This window comes from Suricata suricatta, chromosome 13 (genome assembly GCF_006229205.1).
Source record: "Suricata suricatta isolate VVHF042 chromosome 13, meerkat_22Aug2017_6uvM2_HiC, whole genome shotgun sequence".
Taxonomy (NCBI): domain Eukaryota; kingdom Metazoa; phylum Chordata; class Mammalia; order Carnivora; family Herpestidae; genus Suricata; species Suricata suricatta.
Window position 1 is genome coordinate 4,902,556 of NC_043712.1, and position 21,355 is coordinate 4,923,910.

A 21,355-nucleotide genomic window follows, 5' to 3' on the forward strand; every position below is an offset into this window, starting at 1 on the left:
TCCCCTAATTAGCTATCACCTGGGGTGACGATTCCCAGAAATCCATGCAACCAGATTCTGTACGCTTTCTTTTTAACCATCTGTGGGATGAGACGTTAATAAGGCTCTTGGGGAAAACCATTAAAAGTAAAATAAAAAGTTTAGCGGTGCCTCATTAGAGAAACAGATTCTAAAGGGCACCCAGCTTCCAGATGATTCTGACTCACTGGGACAAGACAGCCGCCACCGACGGAGAACCGTAGGCGAACCGGCATGGCCGGGGACGCAGGGAACGATGCCTCGGCCTTGGCTCCTGGGCCGCGCTGTCCCTGCGCGTCAAGCCGTGAAACTCTCCCTCTTTCTACAGTTTCCAAACAAGCCTTCCGGGGGGGAAGCCAGCAAGTCTGTGCTGGTGTTCCTCTTTGTTTCATCCCTGCAAACACTGGCAAGCGTGTGGGTAAATGCCAGGGCCTGTAACGGCTTCTTAGGCTGGTCGAGGCCTGGGGTCCGGCCCGCTCGTGGGTCCGGTGCCAAATCGGGACACTGGGCACCCGCACAGGCCTCTCCCTGCACCTGCTGGGCCTGGCGGTGGCAGCTGCCTGGGTTTCTCCAGGGCCTTCCCAGCCTAGTCGCCCTGGTGAGACACAAATCCCGTCCCCTCATTCCTGCACACCATGCCCTTCAGCGCGCCCCACTGCCGCCAGGAGGGCCTCCTGGCTCTTTGGCCTCCACGGCTCACCGCGGCCTCCGTGCCCTCCGCCTCCGTCCAGGCCTCCGCTCCGCTGTGACGGCGCCCACCCGCTTGGCGCTTCCTCCCCGCAGCGTGGAGCTCACCGGCCCCCCCCATCCCTGGGCGGTGTGGGGGCGCCTCGCCCCTGCCTCCAGCCGGGCCCTGGTCGTGCCACACGCAGCTTCCGTTGTGAGTGTATCTCCAACTAACTCGGCCACTCTACCTCCCTGGGCTGGCCCCGCGGGCACGGCTCACAGACACGAGGGACTCAACAACCGTGTGTGGTGGTGTTAAAAAATCCCACCTGGAAAGTATCCTCAAGTGACCCCAAACCATGCTACTACCGCCCCCAACACACAAGTGTCAGTCCTGCCCCAGCGACTGAACTGAGGGGCCACATTCGACAGGAGCGCCAGGAGCCACCATCGTGTCCTAGACCCACAGGGCAGGACTCCTCCTCGGAAGCATCGCTTCACACCAGCCGGAAACTACGGTCCACCGTGCCGCGCCTCTGAGCACAGGCGGCCGGTAAGGGACAGACGCCCCGAAAGGCAAGTGGTCTGGCTGCACGGGGCTCCAAGCGTGTGCGCGCCTGGGTCCCCTCCTCCAGCCTGGAGTCTCCTCCAGACGCCTCCCCTCAGCCTCCGTGCGTGCTGTCGGGGTAATCGGTTCCTTAACGGCAGGTGTACATAGCGCAGGTCGACACTAGGGGACGCTCCAGCCACAGGTTAAAAAGCTCAGATCCCGTTCTGAAGGCCAAGGGCTCCTGATGAAACCGCTGCTTGGCCTTCTCAAGCCAGCAAAGAACTGCAAACCCCACACTTCCGACGTTCCCCTACAGCCTCCCGTTTCCCCAAGTCGGGACTCACGACACTGAAGCAGAACCTGCCAGCAACACCCAAGGCACGAGCCTTTCTGATCCGCCGACGGAAACCCAGAGGGGAGTCCGGTGCAGTTTCCTTAAACCCCCTTCTTCCAAAACTCACCGTGTCCTCCCCCCGCCCCCCATCCTTCTCCAGATTCTCAATAGGAAGTGATTCAAACGCCACACAGACAGAACGGAAACCCGCGGGTTTAAACAGGATCCTTGCCACAGAACGGAAGGAGCGACTTCTCCGGGGACTCGTCCTTTTTATACCGGCAGCCGCACACGTCTCGGGGCTCCCCCCGCGTGCAGCCGGAGTCCTGGACGGGGCCTGGCCCCCCGCAGAGGCCGGCCGAGGCCTGAGTGCAGGGGGCAGGCCGGCCCGGGGGCACCGGCAGTCGCGAGCCTACCTTCAAGGTCTTCACGGCCACCGTGAGGCTGTACTTCTTCCAGACGCCCTCGTACACCTCCCCGTACTGGCCGCCCCCCAGCTTGTGCCGCATGGTGATGTCCGTGCGCTCCATCTCCCACTTGTCATAGTTGGGGGACACGCCGTAGACCGTGGGCTTGTTGCGCTTGGGGGCGGGGTAATGGAGAGTGGTGATGAGCCCGTCCGCCACGGTCGAGTGATGGTGAACCAGCTCCGCTAACGTGTTGAAGCGGCTCTCCGAGGAGACGTAGAGCTGGGGGAGACAGGGAGAGCACAGCCTTCAGCCCACGGGGCGCACACAACCCCCGGCACTGCCACGCGCCGGCTCTGCTGAGCCTGAGGGGGCGTCCAGAACATCACTGAGGCTGTGCTGCGCTGCGCTTCCTGTAATTTACGTGCCGAAGCAGAAAGATACGAGTGTCTCAGGGCCTTTGCACCTGCTGCTCGCTCTGCCAGAAACCCTCCAGCCAATTAGTCATCACATGCTTGGGCCTCCCTTAGCATTCTGAGCCCAGGGTAAAGTCACTGTCACCGTGCCACCGGACCTGGGCACCAGCCAGTTCTGGTCATCAAATCACCTTCCTTCCCTCTTTGTCTTACTTACCGCGAGCTGACTGGCCCCTGCTTCTCTGCTGGATGCCATCCTTTCTATCAACACGTTCTAAAATGTCAGCTTCTTGAGAGCAAAGCCCTAAGTGGTCTTTTTTTTTTTTTTTATCCTGGACCCCCAATGTGGAGAGCAAGAAATGAGCACATAGTAGGCACTCAATAAAGGCCTGCGGATTACATTAATGAAGAGGAGAGCTTAGTATTTGCAGATTGGAAAAGACGGTAATTTTCTTCTAATTAAAAAAATTTTTATTTTTGAGAGACAGAGACAGAGCATGAATGGGGGAGGGGCAGAAGGACAGGGAGACACAGAATTTGAAGCAGCTCCAGGCTCTGAGCTGTCAGCACAGAGCCCGACGCAGGGCTCGAACGCACGGACTGTGAGATCATGACCTGAGCTGAAGTTGGACGCTCAACTGACTGAGCCCCCCAGGCTCCCCTCTTTTTTAATTTTTTAACATTTATTTATTTTTGAGAGAGCATAAGTGGGAGAGGGGTAGAGAGTGAAAGAAACACAGAATCTGAAACAGGCTCCAGGCTCTGAGCTGTGGGCACGGAGCCCGATGTGGGGCTCAAACCCACAACCTGTGAGATCCTGACCTGAGCCAAAGTCGGACACTTAGCCAACTGAGCACCCCCCCGGCGCCCTGAGAAAGTAATTTTTTAAAATAATTATGCTTATTGCCTAAAACCTGTAATTATTATTTATAGTTACATAATTATCCAGAAGTAGATGGTGACTAGAGATGGAAATCACTAAACAAGACAAAAATCTTTCTTATTCTTACTCCCTCCATCTGGGCTTGCGACCCCCACTGGATGCCACCATGGGTGCCCCGTCCGCTCGCCCCAGGGGTGATGGGGGGCCCGGAGGCCCGCACGAAGGCCGCACAGCCGCCTCTGCCGCGGGGAAGGGGAGAGACGGGATTGCAGACACGTGCGCACACGGGCCTCTAAGCTCTACCGCAGACCCGTCCACGCGTGGTTCTCGTCTGGACACACAGGGGAGGGAGGAAAGGAAAAGAGCAGGCTGACAGCAAGTAGTGGGCGGTGACTGCTATCGTCTGTCTTTTTTTTTTTTCTTTTTTGTTCGTTTCAGGGAGGCGGTGAGGGAGTGCTTCCACATTAAGTAATTCCACATTAAAATCCACACAGGACATCTGGGCTCCAGGCAGACAAGAGATCAGTGAACGTACGGGCTCACCAGGGGCAGCCAGCGAGTGTGGGAAGGGGGAAAGGGCACTAGACTTCAGGACTAGGTGTTCCTAGGACTTGCCTGGACTGCATAGACAGGAGGAATGGGGTTTGAAACAGCGGAGACGCCAGGGGCAGGAAGGGAAAAAGGAGCAGGACTGGTCCCCCAGGGCCATAGGGTCTCGATTCTCTCAATTACTTAGAAACTTTAAAAGGGGGTGGGGATGGGGCAGAAACAGAAAAAGAAAGAACAAGACTGAAACACACAAGCCCAAGACCTTGGCTGTCGGATAGGGGAGGCTCCACCGCTTTCTCTAAGTTTGTAACAGGAGCGAATTACAATAATTTCAAAGAGAAACCATTAACGAATCCACGGGGGGATGCCATTTATAACACTTGGGAGGGTAAACCGGGTTCTTTCTTGCTTGGGGAGATGACATGAACAGATTTTTAAAACTCAGGCAAGCTAATGGCCAACTCTGACTTAGAGGTTCGTAATTTACAAGTTTAATTTTTATAGTTATTTATTTTGGGGAGACAGAGACCGAGCACAAGCAGGGGAGAGGCAGAGAGAGAGGGCGATACAGAATCGGAAGCAGGCTCCAGGTTCCGAGCTGTCGGCACAGAGCCCGACACGGGGCTCGAACCCACGAACTGTGAGATCATGACCTGAGCTGCAGTCAGACACTCAACCGACGGAGCCCCCCAGGCGCCCCCGTGATTTACCATCTTTTAGTTGCAATCCTAGTGAAGTAAACTTCTTGAGCAACCCAAGAATGGTGGAGAAACACCCCACAGCTCTGGGGAACTTGTCCCTCTGCGAGATGGTGCCCCTCCACGGCAGCACCTTTCTGGGTGAGGAGAAGGCCCACCGGGAGGCCCCACCCAGGAGACCTGGGTCTAGGGAACGGCTCTAGGACCTGGGAAGGGTCGTGCTCAGGGCCCAGAACATGCGCACGAAGGGGCTGGGAGGAGGTGGGGAGCAAGGACACCACCGAGCCCGGAGCCGAGCCTCCACTCGTGACACACGCAGCAGTCTCGTCAGTGGGCACCACTGAGCGGCACGTGGGGACCCCCTGATCCCGCCTCGCTCTGGAAACGTCCGTCAGTCGTCCAATCACCTCACTGCAGGTGCCAAGCTTCCCAAGCCGTCCTCTTCCGGGGCTGCCGTGGAGTGTGGGGAAGAGGGAAGACGTGCTCCCTTGAACCCCCGGGCCCCCCAGGACAGCACCGCACAGTACGGGGGCGGAAGAGCCCATCCCACCTACCGCCCACCCCCCGGGGGGCAGGTCACCTGGGAGCAAGGCTCATCATCTCCTTCTCCCCAGCAGCGTGCAAGGAGTGCTCTCCAGCCCAAGGACCGAGTTCCTTCCGTCGCACAGAACACTGCTAATGGCTCCCCTGAGCCCTCCTTTGTGCAGAATTCGCTCTCGGTCCCGAGTCCCTCACCAGCTCTTCCTGCTAGAGATTTTGGAGCTATGGGAGGTTTCGCTGCACGAACACACTTTATCATTTTCAATAATTCAATTTACAGACCCTGTGACTTAGTTCATCTTTCAGCATGAAATTTACATCCTGACGCTTATTAAACATTAAAACTACTCTCTCTGTTCAGCGCATTGCACGGCCATCTCGTAACAGTCACGTCTGGCGGCGTCCTTCCCATTAGTTCTGAGTTTCGTGCATTTTGCTTGTGAACTGGGTGATCTGCATCAGGAATTCACGGTCGGGTCAGAGAAGACAGTGTGAAATTAGTGTTAGGAATGGCATGTCATTGGGGCGCCTGGGTGGCTCAGTCAAGCGTCCAACTTCGGCTCAGGTCATGATCTCATGGTTTGTGGGGTCGGGCCCCACGTCAGGCTCTGTGCTGACAGCTAGCTCAGAGCCTGGAGCCTGCTTGGGATTCTGTGTCTCCCTCTCCTTTTGATCCTCCACTGCTCATGCTGTCTCTCTCTCTCTCTCTCTCTCTCTCTCTCTCTCTCAAATAAAATAATAAATAAATAAAATAAAATTTAAAAAAAGGAACGGCATGTCTTTGTGCCATGCGCCAGATTACATAAACAGTCCCGGGGCTCCGCCAGGACTGGGCCTCCTGATGGTGCAGGAGCCCCGAACACAGCAACTGTCAAAGAAACTCATCAGAAACAGCTTCTCCCCCTGACGGCCAGACGGCCAGGCTTAGCAGCGCATAGACCTATGCCCCCTTTAGCCGCCTGGGGCCCCGGAGTCCCGGCCCGGAGGTACTGGTCACAGGCAACCGGGCTGGTAAGCAACATCACCCTGGCACAGGGAGGCTGCCAAAGCTTAAGCCCAAATTCCATTCCCGTCGGCGGGAACCTGTCGGTTCGGCAGACCGTGAAAATCAATGTCACCTGGGAAGCTCTCTGGAAAAAAGGAAAGACTCTACCGAGGGCTGCAGGGAACTGTGAGACCTGACGGTGGGACCCCAGGAAGTAAATACAGCGTAGACACAGATGCCCAGAAGACCTAAGAGTGATTCAGGCAGGGGGTGGCGGAGAGGAATCCGCCTTGAACTCCACAGCGCTGGCCGTGGACTTGGGGAGCGTGCGGAGAGCGACTCTCAGACCCCAGGGCACGTGGAGGTCTGCAGGCCGTCGGGCCTCCTAGGAGCAGCGATGGCTCCGTTCGGCGCGGCCCGTGCGAGAGTCCGGCTCGAAGCGCCCGAGCCCCGGGGCCGGCGGCCACAGCTGCTCTCGAAGCTCAGGAACATGACAAGGGCGGCGGGCCAGCGCCAAGCGGGCGGGGGCAGGGAGAGCTCTTCTGGGGCCTGAGCGGGCAGTCTTCCACACTTCGTTGTTTTGTGAAGACTAGCTGTTTGAAAAGAAGAATGAAACTTACGCAACCCCGGCCTGTCCCTCCTACCAACCTTAAATTTTCCCCTCGGAAATCCAAAAAGGATTGCATCAAGGCCATGCTATGTGAGGTTTTTTTTCCGGGCCGGGCCCCACGATGCCTCCCCCGCCCCCTCTGACGCGGTTCCGCTCACTCACACGGTCCTGCCCCACACCGCCCCTCGAGTGCAGGCCGCACGGAGAGGCGCCTCCGCAGATGGCCGGCCCCGTGACCCCGTGGGCTGAGCCGTCTCCGGGTGCTCGGACGGCTGGAGGGATGGGCTCTGCCAGGGAGGGAGGATGGCAGGAGGCCTAGGACACTTGGAGGAGGTGCCCAGCGGCGGATTCTGCCTGAGTGAACGAGTCCCCTGGGCTCCACCCGCAGTGGGAAGAGCCCCTGGCACACGCCAGCTTTTGGACCGAGGGGCTGGCATCCTCAGCGGACGCCTCTCGAATCCTGTGAATCATGCAACCCACATGCAGGCCTTGCTCTCGCCCCTCTGCACAGTATTTTGGACCAACCGCCGGCTAATGAGTTGTCAAACCAGATCATGCCTGCCTGCATCTGCCCCTAGGATGCCTGACTAAACACCTCCGGGGAGCAGAAACCCGTGCCCCGCTCGGCAGCCCTCAACCGATCACCGTCGGATGAACGGCAAGACGGGGAGCAGGCTGGCGGCTGCAGATCCCCTCCCTCGCGGGCGGGGTGCCCTGGTCTCACCCACTCAAGAGGAGCCCCTGGGGTCTGGAGGCAAGGTTCCAGGGGGCCCGCCACCCTGGGACGCACCCTGCAGAAGGGAAGGACCCAGCTCCCCCTCCAGGACAGGACGCGGCCCCGAAAAGCAGGCCAGTAAGGCTGGTCTGTGGTCCTGCAGGGGCAGGTCCCACGCATCAGCAGTAAGGACTCTGGCCGGAAGCCTCCGAGACGTGCAGAGAAGACAGCACAGAAGGACGTGAAGGAGAGAAACAGACGTGCATTCGTGCGGTTCAAACACACAAATGCTAAGAGGACTGGGGGGACCAGCCTACCCCACACGGAAACATACTCTACAGCTGGAGCAGCTTTAAGTCTGGGGCGGGAAGGAACAGACAGCAGAGGGACAGGCCCAAACGCACATGCAAAGTTGGTCTTGTTCAAGAATGTGGGAAAAGATACACTCAGTAAACGGCCCAGGGATCCCTCGGAACGTGACGCGTGGACGTGACACTTAGGAGAGACCGTCTCTGCTGATCGGTGACAGGTTTTCACCAGCAACAACTCCGCTGATGGGGCTGGAGGGACACACGCCCTCCTCCTGTCTCACGGAGGCTGCGCATCCGCCAGAAGCAAGGGGAGAACACACGTCCGTGCAGTTGCTACAGGAGGGGCCGTGACAGCATCGACGCCGATGTCAGAGGCACGGACCCTTTGGGCAGTTCCGGAGAGCCTACCTCGCACACACTTACACCCGACAAAACGTTCGGGCCGTATGTTCAAGCCGCAGGTCGGGACCCATATGGAGTCTATGGAATAAATTTAGGGGATTCTGGCCAAGACTTTAAAAAAAAACCAAAAACCGAAACTGAACAGAATGGAATACACAACATCAGAGTGCGTTACCTAGAGTGAGGGTAAGCAGGGTTTCAAGAGCGCCTGTTACCGGTCAGTGCTGGGTGGTGCTGTGAAGGTTTTTATACAGCGTGCCAACATTATTTTATTTTACTTTTTTTTAATTTACTTATTTTAATGTTTTTTATTTATTTTTGAGAGACGTAGAGAGAGAGACAGCGTGAGCAGGGGAGGGTCAGAGAGAGAGGGAGGCAGAGAATTGGAAGACAGGCTCCAGGCTCTGAGCGGTCAGCACAGAGCCGGACGCAGGGCTTGAACCCACAAACCGTGAGATCATGACCTGAGCCGAAGCCGGACCCTTAGTCGACTGAGCCACCCAGGCGCCTCAACATTATTTTATTTTAAAGGCTCGAAAGCCACCTCGCAAGTGTTCTTTATAACAGCCGAAGACTGGAAACAACTAAAAGCCAGCCCGCGGGGGGCTGCTTCCGAAAACGACGGCCCACCGGCACGACGCAGTCATTCATAACGAGGCAGCTCTAATGTGCCCAGTGAAGCAATCTCCAAAAAACGTCACTAGGTGGGAAAAGCCAGACGCAGACTGGTGTGGAGTTTGCATCATTTGTGTTTTTTAAAACGTATAAACCCACACATCCCCTGGGGAGCGCGGGAAGAAAGTGGTCACGGGCTGCCCCTGGGCAGGGAGATGGGGAATTAGGAGACAGAATTCTCACTCTAATTCATGCTGTTCTCCTTTTTTTTTTTTTTTAAACCGTGTGCACACATTACACACCATTTAAACAACGCACCCACCGTCCAGACCCAGCCGTCCACACCGGCACAGCGCAGCAGGGGGTACACGGCAGGGCCCGGGCCTCGCTCCCCGTCACGTGCGATGTGATCCCGGGGGCGAGAAATCTCCTCCCTCGTAAGTCCCCTCTCCTGAATGCAAAAACGCTGCAGTCTACAGTCACCTCGGCCCCGAGGACGGCGGTGAGGGTTAAGACTCAAGAGGAGACTGAAAAACACGCCAGCCAACAGCAGAAACCCGGAAAATGTTAGTCCCTTCCTTCCCTTCCTGGACTCTTAAGAACTGTCCATATAAAGATCACAAAACCAAATGTCAACTCTTTTTCAAGACTACAAATTGGAGGGCGCCTCGGTGGCTTGGTCAGTTAGGCGTCCGACTCTTGGTTTCGGCTCAGGTCATGCTCTCACGGTTCACGGGTTCGAGCCCCGTGTCAGGCTCTGCACTGGCAGTGAGGAGCCTGCTTGGGATTCTCTCTCTCCCTCTCTGCCCTCCCCCACTCATGCTCTCTCGAAATAAACAGAAAAAAAAATTTTTTTTAACAAAACACAAAAAAACAGGGGTGCCTGGGGGGCTCAGGGGGTTAAGCGTCTGACTCCAGCTCAGGTCATGATCTCACAGTTCACCAGTTCGAACTCAGAGCCTGCTTCGGATTCTGTGTCTCCCTCTCTCACTGCCCTTCCTGTGCTCGTGCGGTCTCTTCCTCAAAAATAAACATTTAAAAAAAAAAAAAAACAACTACAATCTGGGTTTGGAAATCTCTTGATATAAATGTGATCTCATTTTCGTTTAAAAACTGTGTGTGTGCACATGGACAGACACACACACACGCACACACACGCACGTGATTTACGGAAGAACGTCATGTACTTATTTGTGGGAAGTACTATTAAGAAGCCTTTTACCTTAAAAGTGCCCATCAATTCCTGCAGCTTCACCCACGGGAGATGAATCACTATCACACGAGATTTTTTAAAAAGGGAAGAAACGTAGTATCTTGTAAGAAGGGCGTCCACACATGAACAGCTATGCCCCATCTTACAGAACACCAGGCCCGTGGACTTGTCACGTCACGTGACCGGCCCCTCACAGACCGTCCTTCCTAGGCGAACGGAACTGCCGTGTACTTGAAGCTCCCGTCTTGGGGCGTCTTCCTGGCTGCGCTCTGCCGTGAGGGCCTGTCAAGCCCAGGGGCAGGGGCTCCGGGCCCTCCTGGCCTCCCCCCCCCCCCCCGCCCCTGCCCCAGCCCCCCGCGCCCCTACCTTGCCATCGGAGGCAGTGTTGATGCGGTAGTGGTACACCCTGCCCTCGTATCTGAGCGAGATGGACCTCTGGCCGGGGCTGCTCTCGCTCTCCCGCACCAGGAAGCTGCCGTTGATGCCGCTGCTCAGCAGGTACTCGGCGGCGTTGCGGGACACGGGCCCGTGGTACCACGAGTGCTTCTCCAGGCTGTTGACCGGCGTGATGTAGTTGCTCGGGACCCAGCCTTGGCCATTTTTGGTTTGGGCTTCGCACCATTCCCCATTGTGATTGTAGCCCAGAACCCGGAGCTTCTCACCTGAGAAGGGAAGCGAACCAGACGTGAGCCTCCAGCGCCGGCGGCGCGCATGCCCGCGGACCCTCACGGGACTACGAACGTCCGAGGGCCTAACGATCTACTGTGCTTGAGCGAATCCGCACCTGTACCTGCGTTTACGCGTGTGCAGGAGGGTAACGTGTTTATACTGTTTGTGCTGAATCTGCCGAGAAATACCCAGCCTCGGTTTCCACAAATACGTGATGTGTGCTCAGGTGTTTGTTCCCAGTGCAAGGAAGCTTCTTAGGGAAAAAACATTTTCTTAAAACAAGAGCCGTGTTTTCAGTGTTTGGCGCATGTGTCCCTTTCACTATGTAACAGAGGATGCTCTGTTTCCCTAAGGACGCTTACTCTACAGGACCTCCTCTCCTTTAGGAAGATGCTGGGCTTTTTATGGACCCCTCTGCATCTGACTTTAAAACTGCGCTTTCGGGGCGCCTGGGTGGCTCAGTCAGTTGAGCGCCCGACTCCGGCTCAGGTCATGATCTCACAGTTCCTGAGTTCGAGCACCGCGTCACGCTCTGTGCTGACAGCTAGCTCAGAACCTGGAGTCTGCTTCAGATTCTGTGTCTCCCTCTCTCTGACCCTCCCCTGCTCATGCTATATCTCTCTCTCCCTCTCTCTCTCAAAAATAAATAAAAAACATTTAAAACAACAACTGCACTTCCAAGCCGCAGTTTAAAACTGCTCCGGTAAAGCCGGATTTCTGTCTCCCGCAACCCCCACCCGGTCTGCAGCCCTCTTACCTTTAGTGATGCTTAGGGTGTTGTCCCCACTGGCCACAAAATCATACAGTGCAACGAAAAGGTTGGGGTCATTTTCACTGGGACCAGCAAGAAGGTTCTCCTTGGAGTTCCAACGAGCTGCTTCGCTCAGCCCTTGGGGCTCGAAGTCGGATGCTACAGGCCTCTGAAGGGCTTCTGGAAGAGAGGAGAGAGAAACAGGAAGAAGTGGGGGGAAGATGAGTTTTAGTGTCGGAAGCAAAGATAGCCTGCTTCCATCACTATATGTTTCTAATTTATTTCATTTCTTAACATCTACACATGCTTTGTATTAATAAGAAAGGCGGTAAAATAAAAATGGGACTGTTCCTTCCCCAAATGCTGTGAAAGGCGTCAAGCATTTTCCTGCCAAGGTGGCAATTACTCTTCCTAAATAGCTTCAGCTTTTTACGCTCATTAATTCCAAATGAACTCAGTTAAAAACAGAAACGGTCCAGGGCGCCTGGGTGGCTCGGCTCAGCAACCGACTCTCAGCTGCAGCTCAGGTTAGTATCTCCTGGTTCGTGGGTTCAGGCCCCATGTCGGGCTCTGCGCTGACCGTGCAGAGCCTGCTTGGGACGCTCCCTCTGCCCCTCCACCCCACATCTCTCTCATTCTCAAAATAAGTAAGTAAAACTTAAAAAAAAATACTAAAAAAAACCAAAACCAGAAACAGTCCATCCTTACAGGTGTTTGCCACTGCTTACTTATAATATGGAACAAAAGTTTCTCTAAAAGATTTAAAAATAGGGGCGCCTGGGTGGCTCAGTTGGGTATGCGTCCAGCTTTGGCTCGGGTCATGATCTCACAGTTGAGGGGCATGAGCCCCGCATCGGGCTCCGTGCTGACAGCTCAGAGCCTGGAGCCTGTCTCTGGATTCTGTGTCTCCCTCTCTCTCTGCCCCTCCCCTTCTCACGCTCGGTCTCTCTCAAAATAAAATAAAAACATAAAAAAAATTTTTTAATAAAAAAGATTTAAAAATATATCAAATTTAATACATGCACATTTAAAAATGTTTAACAGAGAGAGAACGTGCGCTCGTGTGCCAAGGGCAGAGACACAGGATCAGAAGCGGGCTCCACGGCTACGGCACGGAGCCCAAAGCAGGGCTCGAACTCACCAGTGAGATCACGACCTGAGCCAAAGCGGGAAGCTAACCGGCTGAGCCACCCAGGCGCTCCTAATATATGCACATAATTTGAAAATCAAATAGCAAAGAAAGGGCTTATAAATGAAGGACAAAACCTCCCACCCCACTCTTCTCTACACTCAGGCGACGGCTGTGTTCTGGCTGCTGCCTTGTCTCCACCCCCGGGACTCCTGGGTGACCCTCTACGGTCACCTCTGCATGGTCAGTAACAGACCTGCGCCTTTATGTCTTGCGCTCCAGCCAGAGACGCACCCCAGCTCTTTACCTCACAGGATGGGAGTGTTAACATCCTACCCTCCCGCCGGCGCCCCCACACTCTCCAACACGGCCTTCTTTACGTTTTCGTTTACTGCGTAAAAACTGTAAGTTTCTTCTACTCTGTAATAATAAAGTCCCTCGTGTTGTGCATGTGGGCAGATGGTAAAAAGCTGAAAACCAATCAATCTCTTACATTAAGAACGTGTAGCTAGGGGCGCCTGGGTAACTCAGTCGTTAAACTTCCGCCTTCAGCTCAGGTCATGATCTCACGTTCGTGAGTTCGAGCCCCATGTTGGGCTCTGTGCTGACAGCTCAGAGCCTGGAGCCTGCTTCAGGTTCTGTGTCTCCCTCTCTCTCTGCCCCTCCCCCTCCCATGCTCTGTCTCTCTGTGTCTCAAAAATAAATAAAACATTAAAAAAAAAAGAACGTGTAGCTATTGTTCACTATAGGATCAAATAGTTGATTATTTTTTCCTGAAGTTTCTTCCTTTTTTTTTTGAACTGTGCTCAAATTCGCTAGAATTTCTCTATGATATGCAGGAGTTTTTTTAAGCCAACAAATCTACTTCAAGTAGATCTTAACAGTCACAGGATATTATGGACTGAAATCTAAACACTCATTTAAGGAACCTATGATAAGAAATCAATCTTTATAAAAGGAGAGAAAGGGGGAAATTCTGATTTTCCTATAAGTGGAAGCCAATCCCAAATGACAAGAAAATTATTTAGGGGCACTGGCTGGCTTAGTGAAGTGTGCGACTCTTGATCTTGGGGTTGTGAGTTCAAGCCCCATGTTGGGTGTGGAGATTACTTAAAAAACACAATTCTTGAAAATAATGAAAAAATAAAACTCCCTCTTTATGGATTTGGAGGAATCCCCCCCCCAAAACATCCTTCCTTGGGCAGTACCCTTGTCTCAGGAATAGGCCTGACTCTACAGTACTCACTTCCAAAAACAAGAAGAAACAGAAAAACACCACTGGAAGCATCCAAGACAGCTGAGGGACAAGGCTAACCTTCCAGAAACACAACTGGAGAAGTTCCAAAAATGGCATTCGTTAAAATCTCTCACTGGGGGGGGCGCCTGGGTGGCTCAGTCGGTTGAGCGTCCGGCTTCAGCTCAGGGCGTGATCTCACAGTTCGTGGGTTCGAGCCCCGCGTCGGGCTCTGTGATGATGGCTCAGAGCCTGGAGCCTGCTTCGGATTCTGTGTCTGCCTCTCTCTCTCTGCTCCTCCCCTGCTCATGCTCTCTCTTGCTCTTGTTCTCAAAATTTAATAAACATTAAAAAAAAAAATCTCATTGGAATGAACCGGTACAACCTAAAAAACGAGGGTCTTCCGATGTTAGCTTTCTGCACTCCTGACCGAAGGAAACCTCCAGGAGCGGTTTTGCTAAAAGAGGAGATCCCAAATTATGTCGTCCCTGTCCTCATCTCCTTGCATGAATCATGAGGGCAGAGATAATTTCACGGAAGAGGGTCTTGTAACACCGCCGTTTCCTAGAAGGTGGGCAAAGCCTCGGGGACGGGAAGGCCCCCAAACTCCCGAGTACTCACAAGGGCTCCAAGAACCCCGAGCACCGCTGTGATCAGGGACTGATCAATGAGCCGAAAGAAGCTGGTTACGAGCAGAAAATTATTTTTCCCACGAACACGTGCGTTCTCCCACCCCCACCCGAATGCTTGCTGCGCTGCTGGCCTTGGCTTCGCAGGGACGAGGCCTGTCCTTCCGAAGGTGGGCACGTGCGGGGCTCATTCCCAGCTTCAGTCTGCTGCCGGCTGGAGATGGGGACGCGGGAGCCATGTGCTATGACCCGGCGTACGATCGGCTCGCCCACACCAGGTCAGCAGCCACGTGTAAAATCACCTGCCTTTCCTGAGTCTAAGGCATCCATCTGCATTTCACAGAAACAGTTCTCTTTTTACAACGTATTTCACTGGTTTCATGTTAACCAAGTAACTAAAACAACAAGTGTATCTGACATAAAGAGATCTGGAAAGAAACATCAGGGGCTCGTGGTGTGGCCGGATCAGTAAGAGGCAGCAGACGGCGGTGGGGTGGCTGACCCAGGCTGTGGGTCCCGGGCACTGGGGAGGCAGGCGTGGCAGGAAGTAGAACATCACGGCCAATGCACCAAGTGGGTTCAGTGGAAGCGAGTCCAAAGGGCTTCTACTATAGTTATTTATATATATATTTTAAATGTTTTTAAAATTTATTTTTGAGAGAGACAGAGAGCATAAGTAGGGGAGGGGCAGAGAGAGAAGGAGACACAGAATCCAAAGCAGGCTCCAAGCTCTGAGCCATCAGCACAGAGCCTGACATAGGGCTTGAACTCGTGGACCACGAGATCATGACCTGAGCTGAAGTCAGACACTTAACAGACGGACCCCCCCCAGGCTCCCCTACTATGGTCATATTTACACCATTAGCCTAAGGATTCTTACATGAAAGAGCTTTTGCATATCAACAGAACAAGGTAAATCCCGCCTATGCTGAGGTGAGGGTGGGGAAAGGACCGAAGCATGAATAAGCAATTCACAGAAAATGTAAATGACCATTAAACTTGGGAAGCAGGTGAGGAGGCCTGGCTAATAATCAAAGAAATGCCAATTCTTCATCAAATCGGCAGGTGCATTTTCTGGAGGCTAAGTTAGTGCAAGGCTTCAATGAAACGGAACATGCTAGGGGCTGCTGTAAGAACTGCTATACTTTAGGGGCGCCTGGGTGGCTCAGTGGGTTAAGCGTCCAGCTTCAGCTCAGGTCATGATCTCATGGTTCGTGGGGTCGAGCCCCGCGTCGGGCTCTGTGCTGACAGCACAGAGCCTGGAGCCTGCTTCAGATTCTGTGTCTCCCTCTCTCTCTGCCCCTCCCTTGCTCACACTGTCTCTCTCTCTCTCTCTCAAAAATAAATAAAACATTAAAAAAAAATTTTTTTAAATGTACTGCTATACTTTAGAAGGAGGGCAACTTGGAAATACAAATCAAACCTTTAAAGAACTCCGTAACCTTTGATCTACCTCTTGGAATTACTCTGAGATCCACCCGGTTATTTCTATATACTGCATTGTTAGCATACAGAATTTCTATATACTGATACTTTTTGAGACAGAAAGAGAGAGAGCACGAACCCGAGCCAAAGTCAAGTTGGACGCTTAACCGACTGGGCCCCTCAGGTGCCCCTCTACATGCTGCTTTTAAATAACAGCGCGAAAAAGGGAAAGTACAAAGTCTTTATCAATATAAATTAAATTAGTTTGCGGTCCATCGTAATACAGAATACATTCATAACACCATTCAAAACATTTTTAGAAAAAACAACTCTTGGCTCGGGAACGTTGATAATGCAATAACTGCTCATATTACAGCCTATTTGCAGCACGACCCTGACTTTGTAAAAACTGAAAAAAGAACGGAAGAAACTGCACCAAAACGGCAGGTGACACAGGGTGGCTGGTGTGTCAACAGCGCCATTAAGAGCAGTTGCTGGGGGGGGCGGTGGGGGATTACAAACCTATAACATCTTCTTTATTCTTTTCTATTTGTTGGCCGGTTTCTCACAATGGAATCGGCTTGCTTTTGTGATTCAGAAACCAAGTACCAAAACAGAGACACTGCCACCATCAACAGACGCCAGCTGACACTTCCATAACGATCATCCAACCTGAAAAGGAGTCTCCTCCGTGCTGTCCTGAGAAAACATTTGTACGCCTCCCTCTGGAGCCCCAGCCTCGTGGCCGTGAGCACACACCAGGCCCACACAGGAAATTAAACCGAAGTCATGAATACAGAAATGCTTTTCTTCTCAAATGCCATTTGACCTCTTCTATCAAACATTCTGCGGCATCTGGATGTGATCAAAGTTACATAATCGGGGGAAGTGGCCTGGAAAACACCTGGAGGGGGCAGAGGCCGCTCCGTGCCCAGGGGTGCCTGTGGATGTACGGTCTGGGTTCAAGAGGGACCGTGCCCGACGCGGAGACCGATGCTGGAAATTTCACGCGAGGGGATGAGCCCTTTGTCAGGAAGGAAAGGGCCTCCCACTGCTTTCTGATTCAACAGGACGTCAGGAAATCCAAGGCAGTCTCTCGACTTTCCTCTCCAGCTCTTGCTCCATTCCACAAATTAATGGCCAAAGCCCAAAGGGAAGTACTGCTCACGCATGCCTCTGGACGGAGACGCTGAAGTGTAGCCACAGTCCAACACCAAAACCTTCCAGTCAATTCCCAGTCCAGGCTGATGTCAAAACTGACTCACGACGTATACATGCCAAGTTCCTTGCTTCATTTCATAGTGAACTATGCTCGTCAACCTTCAAAACGATCACAGCCTACAAGGCCAACACTGCAAAAGGTACTTAGACCTTCCAGGCTTAACGCGGGGCTTTCTGCCAGGCCCACTGTCCGGAAGTTAGACCCTTAAAGAAGGCCCAAGGCTTCATTCAAGAGAGATGCCCCCAATAGCTCCCCTTTTCTGTTCTTCCGATGGGTCTTTTGGCTCTTGTTAAGCCTTGGGAAAGAAATTTCAACTTCTGCGGGGGCGCCTGGGTGGCTCAGGTCATGATCTCACAACTCAGGTCGTGATCTCACAGTCCGTGGGTTCCAGCCCCGCATCGGGCTCTGTGCCGACAGCTCGGAGCCTGGAGCTGCTTCGGATTCTGTGTCTACCTCTCTCTCTGCCCCTCCCCTGCTCATGCTCTGTCTCTCTCAAAAACAAACATTAAAAAATAAAAAAATAATAATAAAGAAATTTCAGCATTTGCTATTACTCTTCCACTGTTTTTAGCGAACATTTTCTGCCAAGTCCTGAGTCACATTTCTAATCTATTTAAGATCTGTATCTTCCAAAGTGCCTCTCACCCCTTTGAAAGCCCTTTTGTTATTTTACCATACTGTTAACATTAAAAAAGGCTTTCACTCACCCATAAAACTCAGGAAAAGTCATTACTAATTAGCCAGCTGAGCACCAAGAATGGGGGGGCGGGTGTTCAACTATGAGAAAATCAACCTGTTTAAAAATCCCATAAGAAGGATGCCACAAAATCCACTGGGCCCGCGCATGTTTAATTTACTTCGAAAGTATGCTGAGAAAACGGCTTCGGTCTTTAAAGTACAACTTAAAGATCCTCTTGTACAAAAATAATCCTTTAAGTTGTGAGTCAGTGATCAAAAATGTTTCCGGAAGATTCTCAGATAAGGCATATCTGGTCTAGACTTCCAGGGGCTGCCCCTGAATCCACCACGGGGCAAACAGGAAGAGAAGCAAAATGTTCGTGACCTTCAGAAGGGGCCCCTGAGACTACTTGGCAGACCCGAGGGGAGGGGCGATGTCACCTCCAGGAAAAACATTCCTGGGAAGCTTCCCACCTTCCTGCAGGTGCCGGTGGTCCAAGGCCACAGTTCACTCCGGGTACCAAGAAGCCACGGCCAGGCTCCTGGCCCTTGGGTGTGGGGGAAGGGGCCGGGCCAGGGCGTGTCAGGCGTGATAAACATCCCCTTGACTTTTGCTGGCATTCGATTGATTATTTAAACCCTTGTTGCTTTATTCTTATTTCCTCTGCGGGCCTTTCACTATCAGCCTCCAGCTCAAGGAATCTCTGTAATTCAGAAATCTATAAAAGAGATCGCTCAAAAAGGAGGGAAGGCTTCGTGTTTTATTTCATACTCGGTTCCAGCTGATGAGATCATGCTCAGACTATTCTCAAGTCAGTATACAAGAGCCTCCTACAGCTTTTTATAATATGAGCTTAGAGGAAAAGTATTATTTCCCACAATTTGAACTTGATGAAAGTCATTGTACCTCTGCTCCACACGGCCCTTCATTTTGTAATTTACACCCTCACCCAGAGCGGCTAAGATTATTTAAGACACGGGCTTAGTTGAGTACGGCCTTGGCCTTAACTTCGCACTCAAAATCTTCCCAGCCCCCCCAGACACGGTGTTCAGGCCGGGAGCAGGGGTAGGTCAAGGTGGCGGAGATGCAAAGAATCCCCATGCGGCCTCTGCTCCTGGGGGGTGGGACACAGCTGGTGAACACGTATGCGGCCTCAACAGCCAAAGTCAAATCGAAGAGCAGCACTGCCCTGTGGACGAGTTTCTAAGAACGCAGTGAGGGCCAGAGTCCTGAAGGGGCCGGCTCGCTGCTCACTGGCATCAGGAAGGGAATCCGGACCAAGACCTCGCCTAGCAAGGGAAGCAGGATTGACACAGGACCCAAGGCGAGCCAGGCTAGTAAGGGAGGCCCCTCATCCGGGCTGCGGACCCTCTGGCGATGTGAGGGCACGCCGCTGGGAACAGTCTGCAAATGCAGAGAACGTGGGGGGCCGCATAGGAAAACAACTGTATTGAAACAGTCCTGAAAATCTTCAGAAAAAACTTGTTTGTGATCAGGGCATCTTCACTAATGCATTATGTGCACTAATGGGTTCAATAACAAGACCTAGTAGTAATGGCCATTATTTCAAAGTATTGACCCGTGTATGTAACAATCACAGCTGTTACAGGATGTGGAAGTATTGGATCTCTTCCGGTGACGAAGTCACAGATACTGCTAATGTTACTGTGGTTTGTTACCTACATTCTTAAAAAAAAATGAAATGATGGGGCGCCTGAGTGGCTCAGTCGGTTAAGCCTCCGACTTCAGCTCAGGTCATGATCTCACATTTGTGGGTTCGAGCCCCGCGTCAGGCTCTGTGCTGACAGCTAGCTCAGAGCCTGGAGCCTGCTTCAGATTCTGTGTCTCCCTCTCTCTGCCCCTCCCTTCTCATGCTCTGTCTCTCTCTGTCTCAAAAATAAATAAAACATTAAAAAAATTAAAAAAAAAAAAAGAAATGCTAATTTTCAGTTAGAAGTCAGTGAAATGAAGTTCCAAAGTTTCCCCATCCAAGGACATAGGGCCCCGGAATTCTAGGAATTCTACCCCAGACCCCAAGGGGCTTCCAGGTTAGCTCCTACACTACAGATTTGGGTCAGAAGAATCCCTGTAATCCGGGAGGGGGGGAGGGGCTGCAAGGAAGGCCGCTATAAATTAATGAGAAGTCCAAATTACGCAGTTTTCTTTTTAAATAAATGCAGTTTTGGGGAGCCTGGGTGGCTCAGTCGGCTAAGTGTCCGACTCTTGATTTTGGCTCAGGTCATGATCTCAACAGTTCGTGAGTTCAAGCCCCATGCTGGGCTCCATACGGACAGTGTGGAGCCTGCTTGGGATTCTCCGCCCCTCTCCTGTTCTCTCTTTCTCTCAAAATAAAGAAATAAACTTTAAAAGTAAATAATAATGAACATATAAGTAAATACATAAATAAATGCAGTTTTAGCACTTCCCACTTACAGGCATCCTAAGCATTAAGCTAAATGAGTTTCTGGAGAAAACTCCTTTTTTTTTTAAATTTATTTTTGAGAGACAGAGAGCACGAGCAGAGGAGGGTCAGAGAGAGGGAGACAAAGAATTTGAAAAAGGTTCCTGTCTCTGAGCTGTCAGCACAGAACCTGATGCGGGGCTTGGACCCACAAATCATGAGATCATGATCTGAGCCAAAGCTGGATGCTTAACCGACTGAGCTACCCAGGCGCCCCGAAAACTCCTTTGAAAAATAACAAGTAAAACATAAAGTTATTGGGGCGCCTGGGTGGTTCAGTCAGTTGAGCGTCCCACTCCGGCTCAGGTCATGATCCCACGGTCTGTGGGTTCTAGTCCCACGTCGGGCTCTGTGCTGACAGCTCAGAGCCTGGAGCCTGCTTCTGATTCTGTGTCTCCCTCTCTTTCTGCCCCTCCCCTGATCACATGGTCTTTCTCTCTCTCTCAAAAATAAATGTTAAAAAAATTTAAGAAAGAAACAAACATAAAGTTATTTAAACTTAGACCAAGGTTTAAATATTTCCCCTGGAATCTTTACATTATAATGCTCCTAGCGAATCAAGTTCAGAAAACCGAATTCTCCACGCTGTGTCTATCAGCAGTCCAAGGAGTGCAGCCTTTCTGGAAGATATGCAAAGCCAGCTCCATCAAAAAGCAAATAAAAAGAATTCTGTATCGCTTTCTAAGACTCTGTTACCAGAGATGGAGCGTAGAGACCCAAGGAAAAGAGCGCCTCACCATCTCCAAGCCACTCTGAACACACCGCCCCCCACGCCCACCCCACTTCATCACGGCTAAGTTTCCACCCGCGTCGTGGCCACTTTCCCTTCTCAAGCTCCTGTCCTATCCGTGTGCCCCACTGTGCCGCTGACTGGCTTCCCGACTCTGCCTCACTCCACTGCGCCTCCGCACTGGCACCAGAGGGGTCTTTCTAAAATGTGGGTCTGGGGGCGCCTGGGTGGCTTGAGTCAGTTGAGCGTCTGGCTTTGGCTCAGGTCATGATCTCACGGTTCATGGGTTCAAGCCCCGTGTCAGGCTCTGTGCTGACTGCTAGCTCAGAGCCTAGAGCTGCTTCCCGATTCTGTATCTTTCTCTCTCTGACCCTCCCCTGATCACACTGTCTCTGTCTGTCTCCCAAAAATAAATAAAAAACATTAAAAAAAATTTTTTAATGCAGGTCTGACCATGAGGCTCTCCTATGAAAATCCCATAGAGATGGCTGCCGGCAGAGGCAGCAGAGACCCT

General features: G+C 52.4%; 1 protein-coding gene across 2 annotated transcripts in view; it reads right to left on the reverse strand.

Moving 5' to 3' along the window:
* ABL1 (ABL proto-oncogene 1, non-receptor tyrosine kinase) overlaps positions 1-21,355 on the reverse strand; it is a 141,002-nt gene that overhangs the window by 18,217 nt on the left and 101,430 nt on the right. The window contains exons 2-4 of one of the 2 annotated variants that reach the window (XM_029919794.1): positions 11,339-11,512; positions 10,279-10,574; positions 1,985-2,257 (exon numbers count right to left, since the gene is read on the reverse strand). In XM_029919794.1, coding sequence (XP_029775654.1) covers positions 1,985-2,257; positions 10,279-10,574; positions 11,339-11,512 — 743 coding nt within the window. The remainder of the gene's footprint in view (positions 1-1,984; positions 2,258-10,278; positions 10,575-11,338; positions 11,513-21,355) is intronic. The other variant, XM_029919795.1, reaches the window with a different exon arrangement.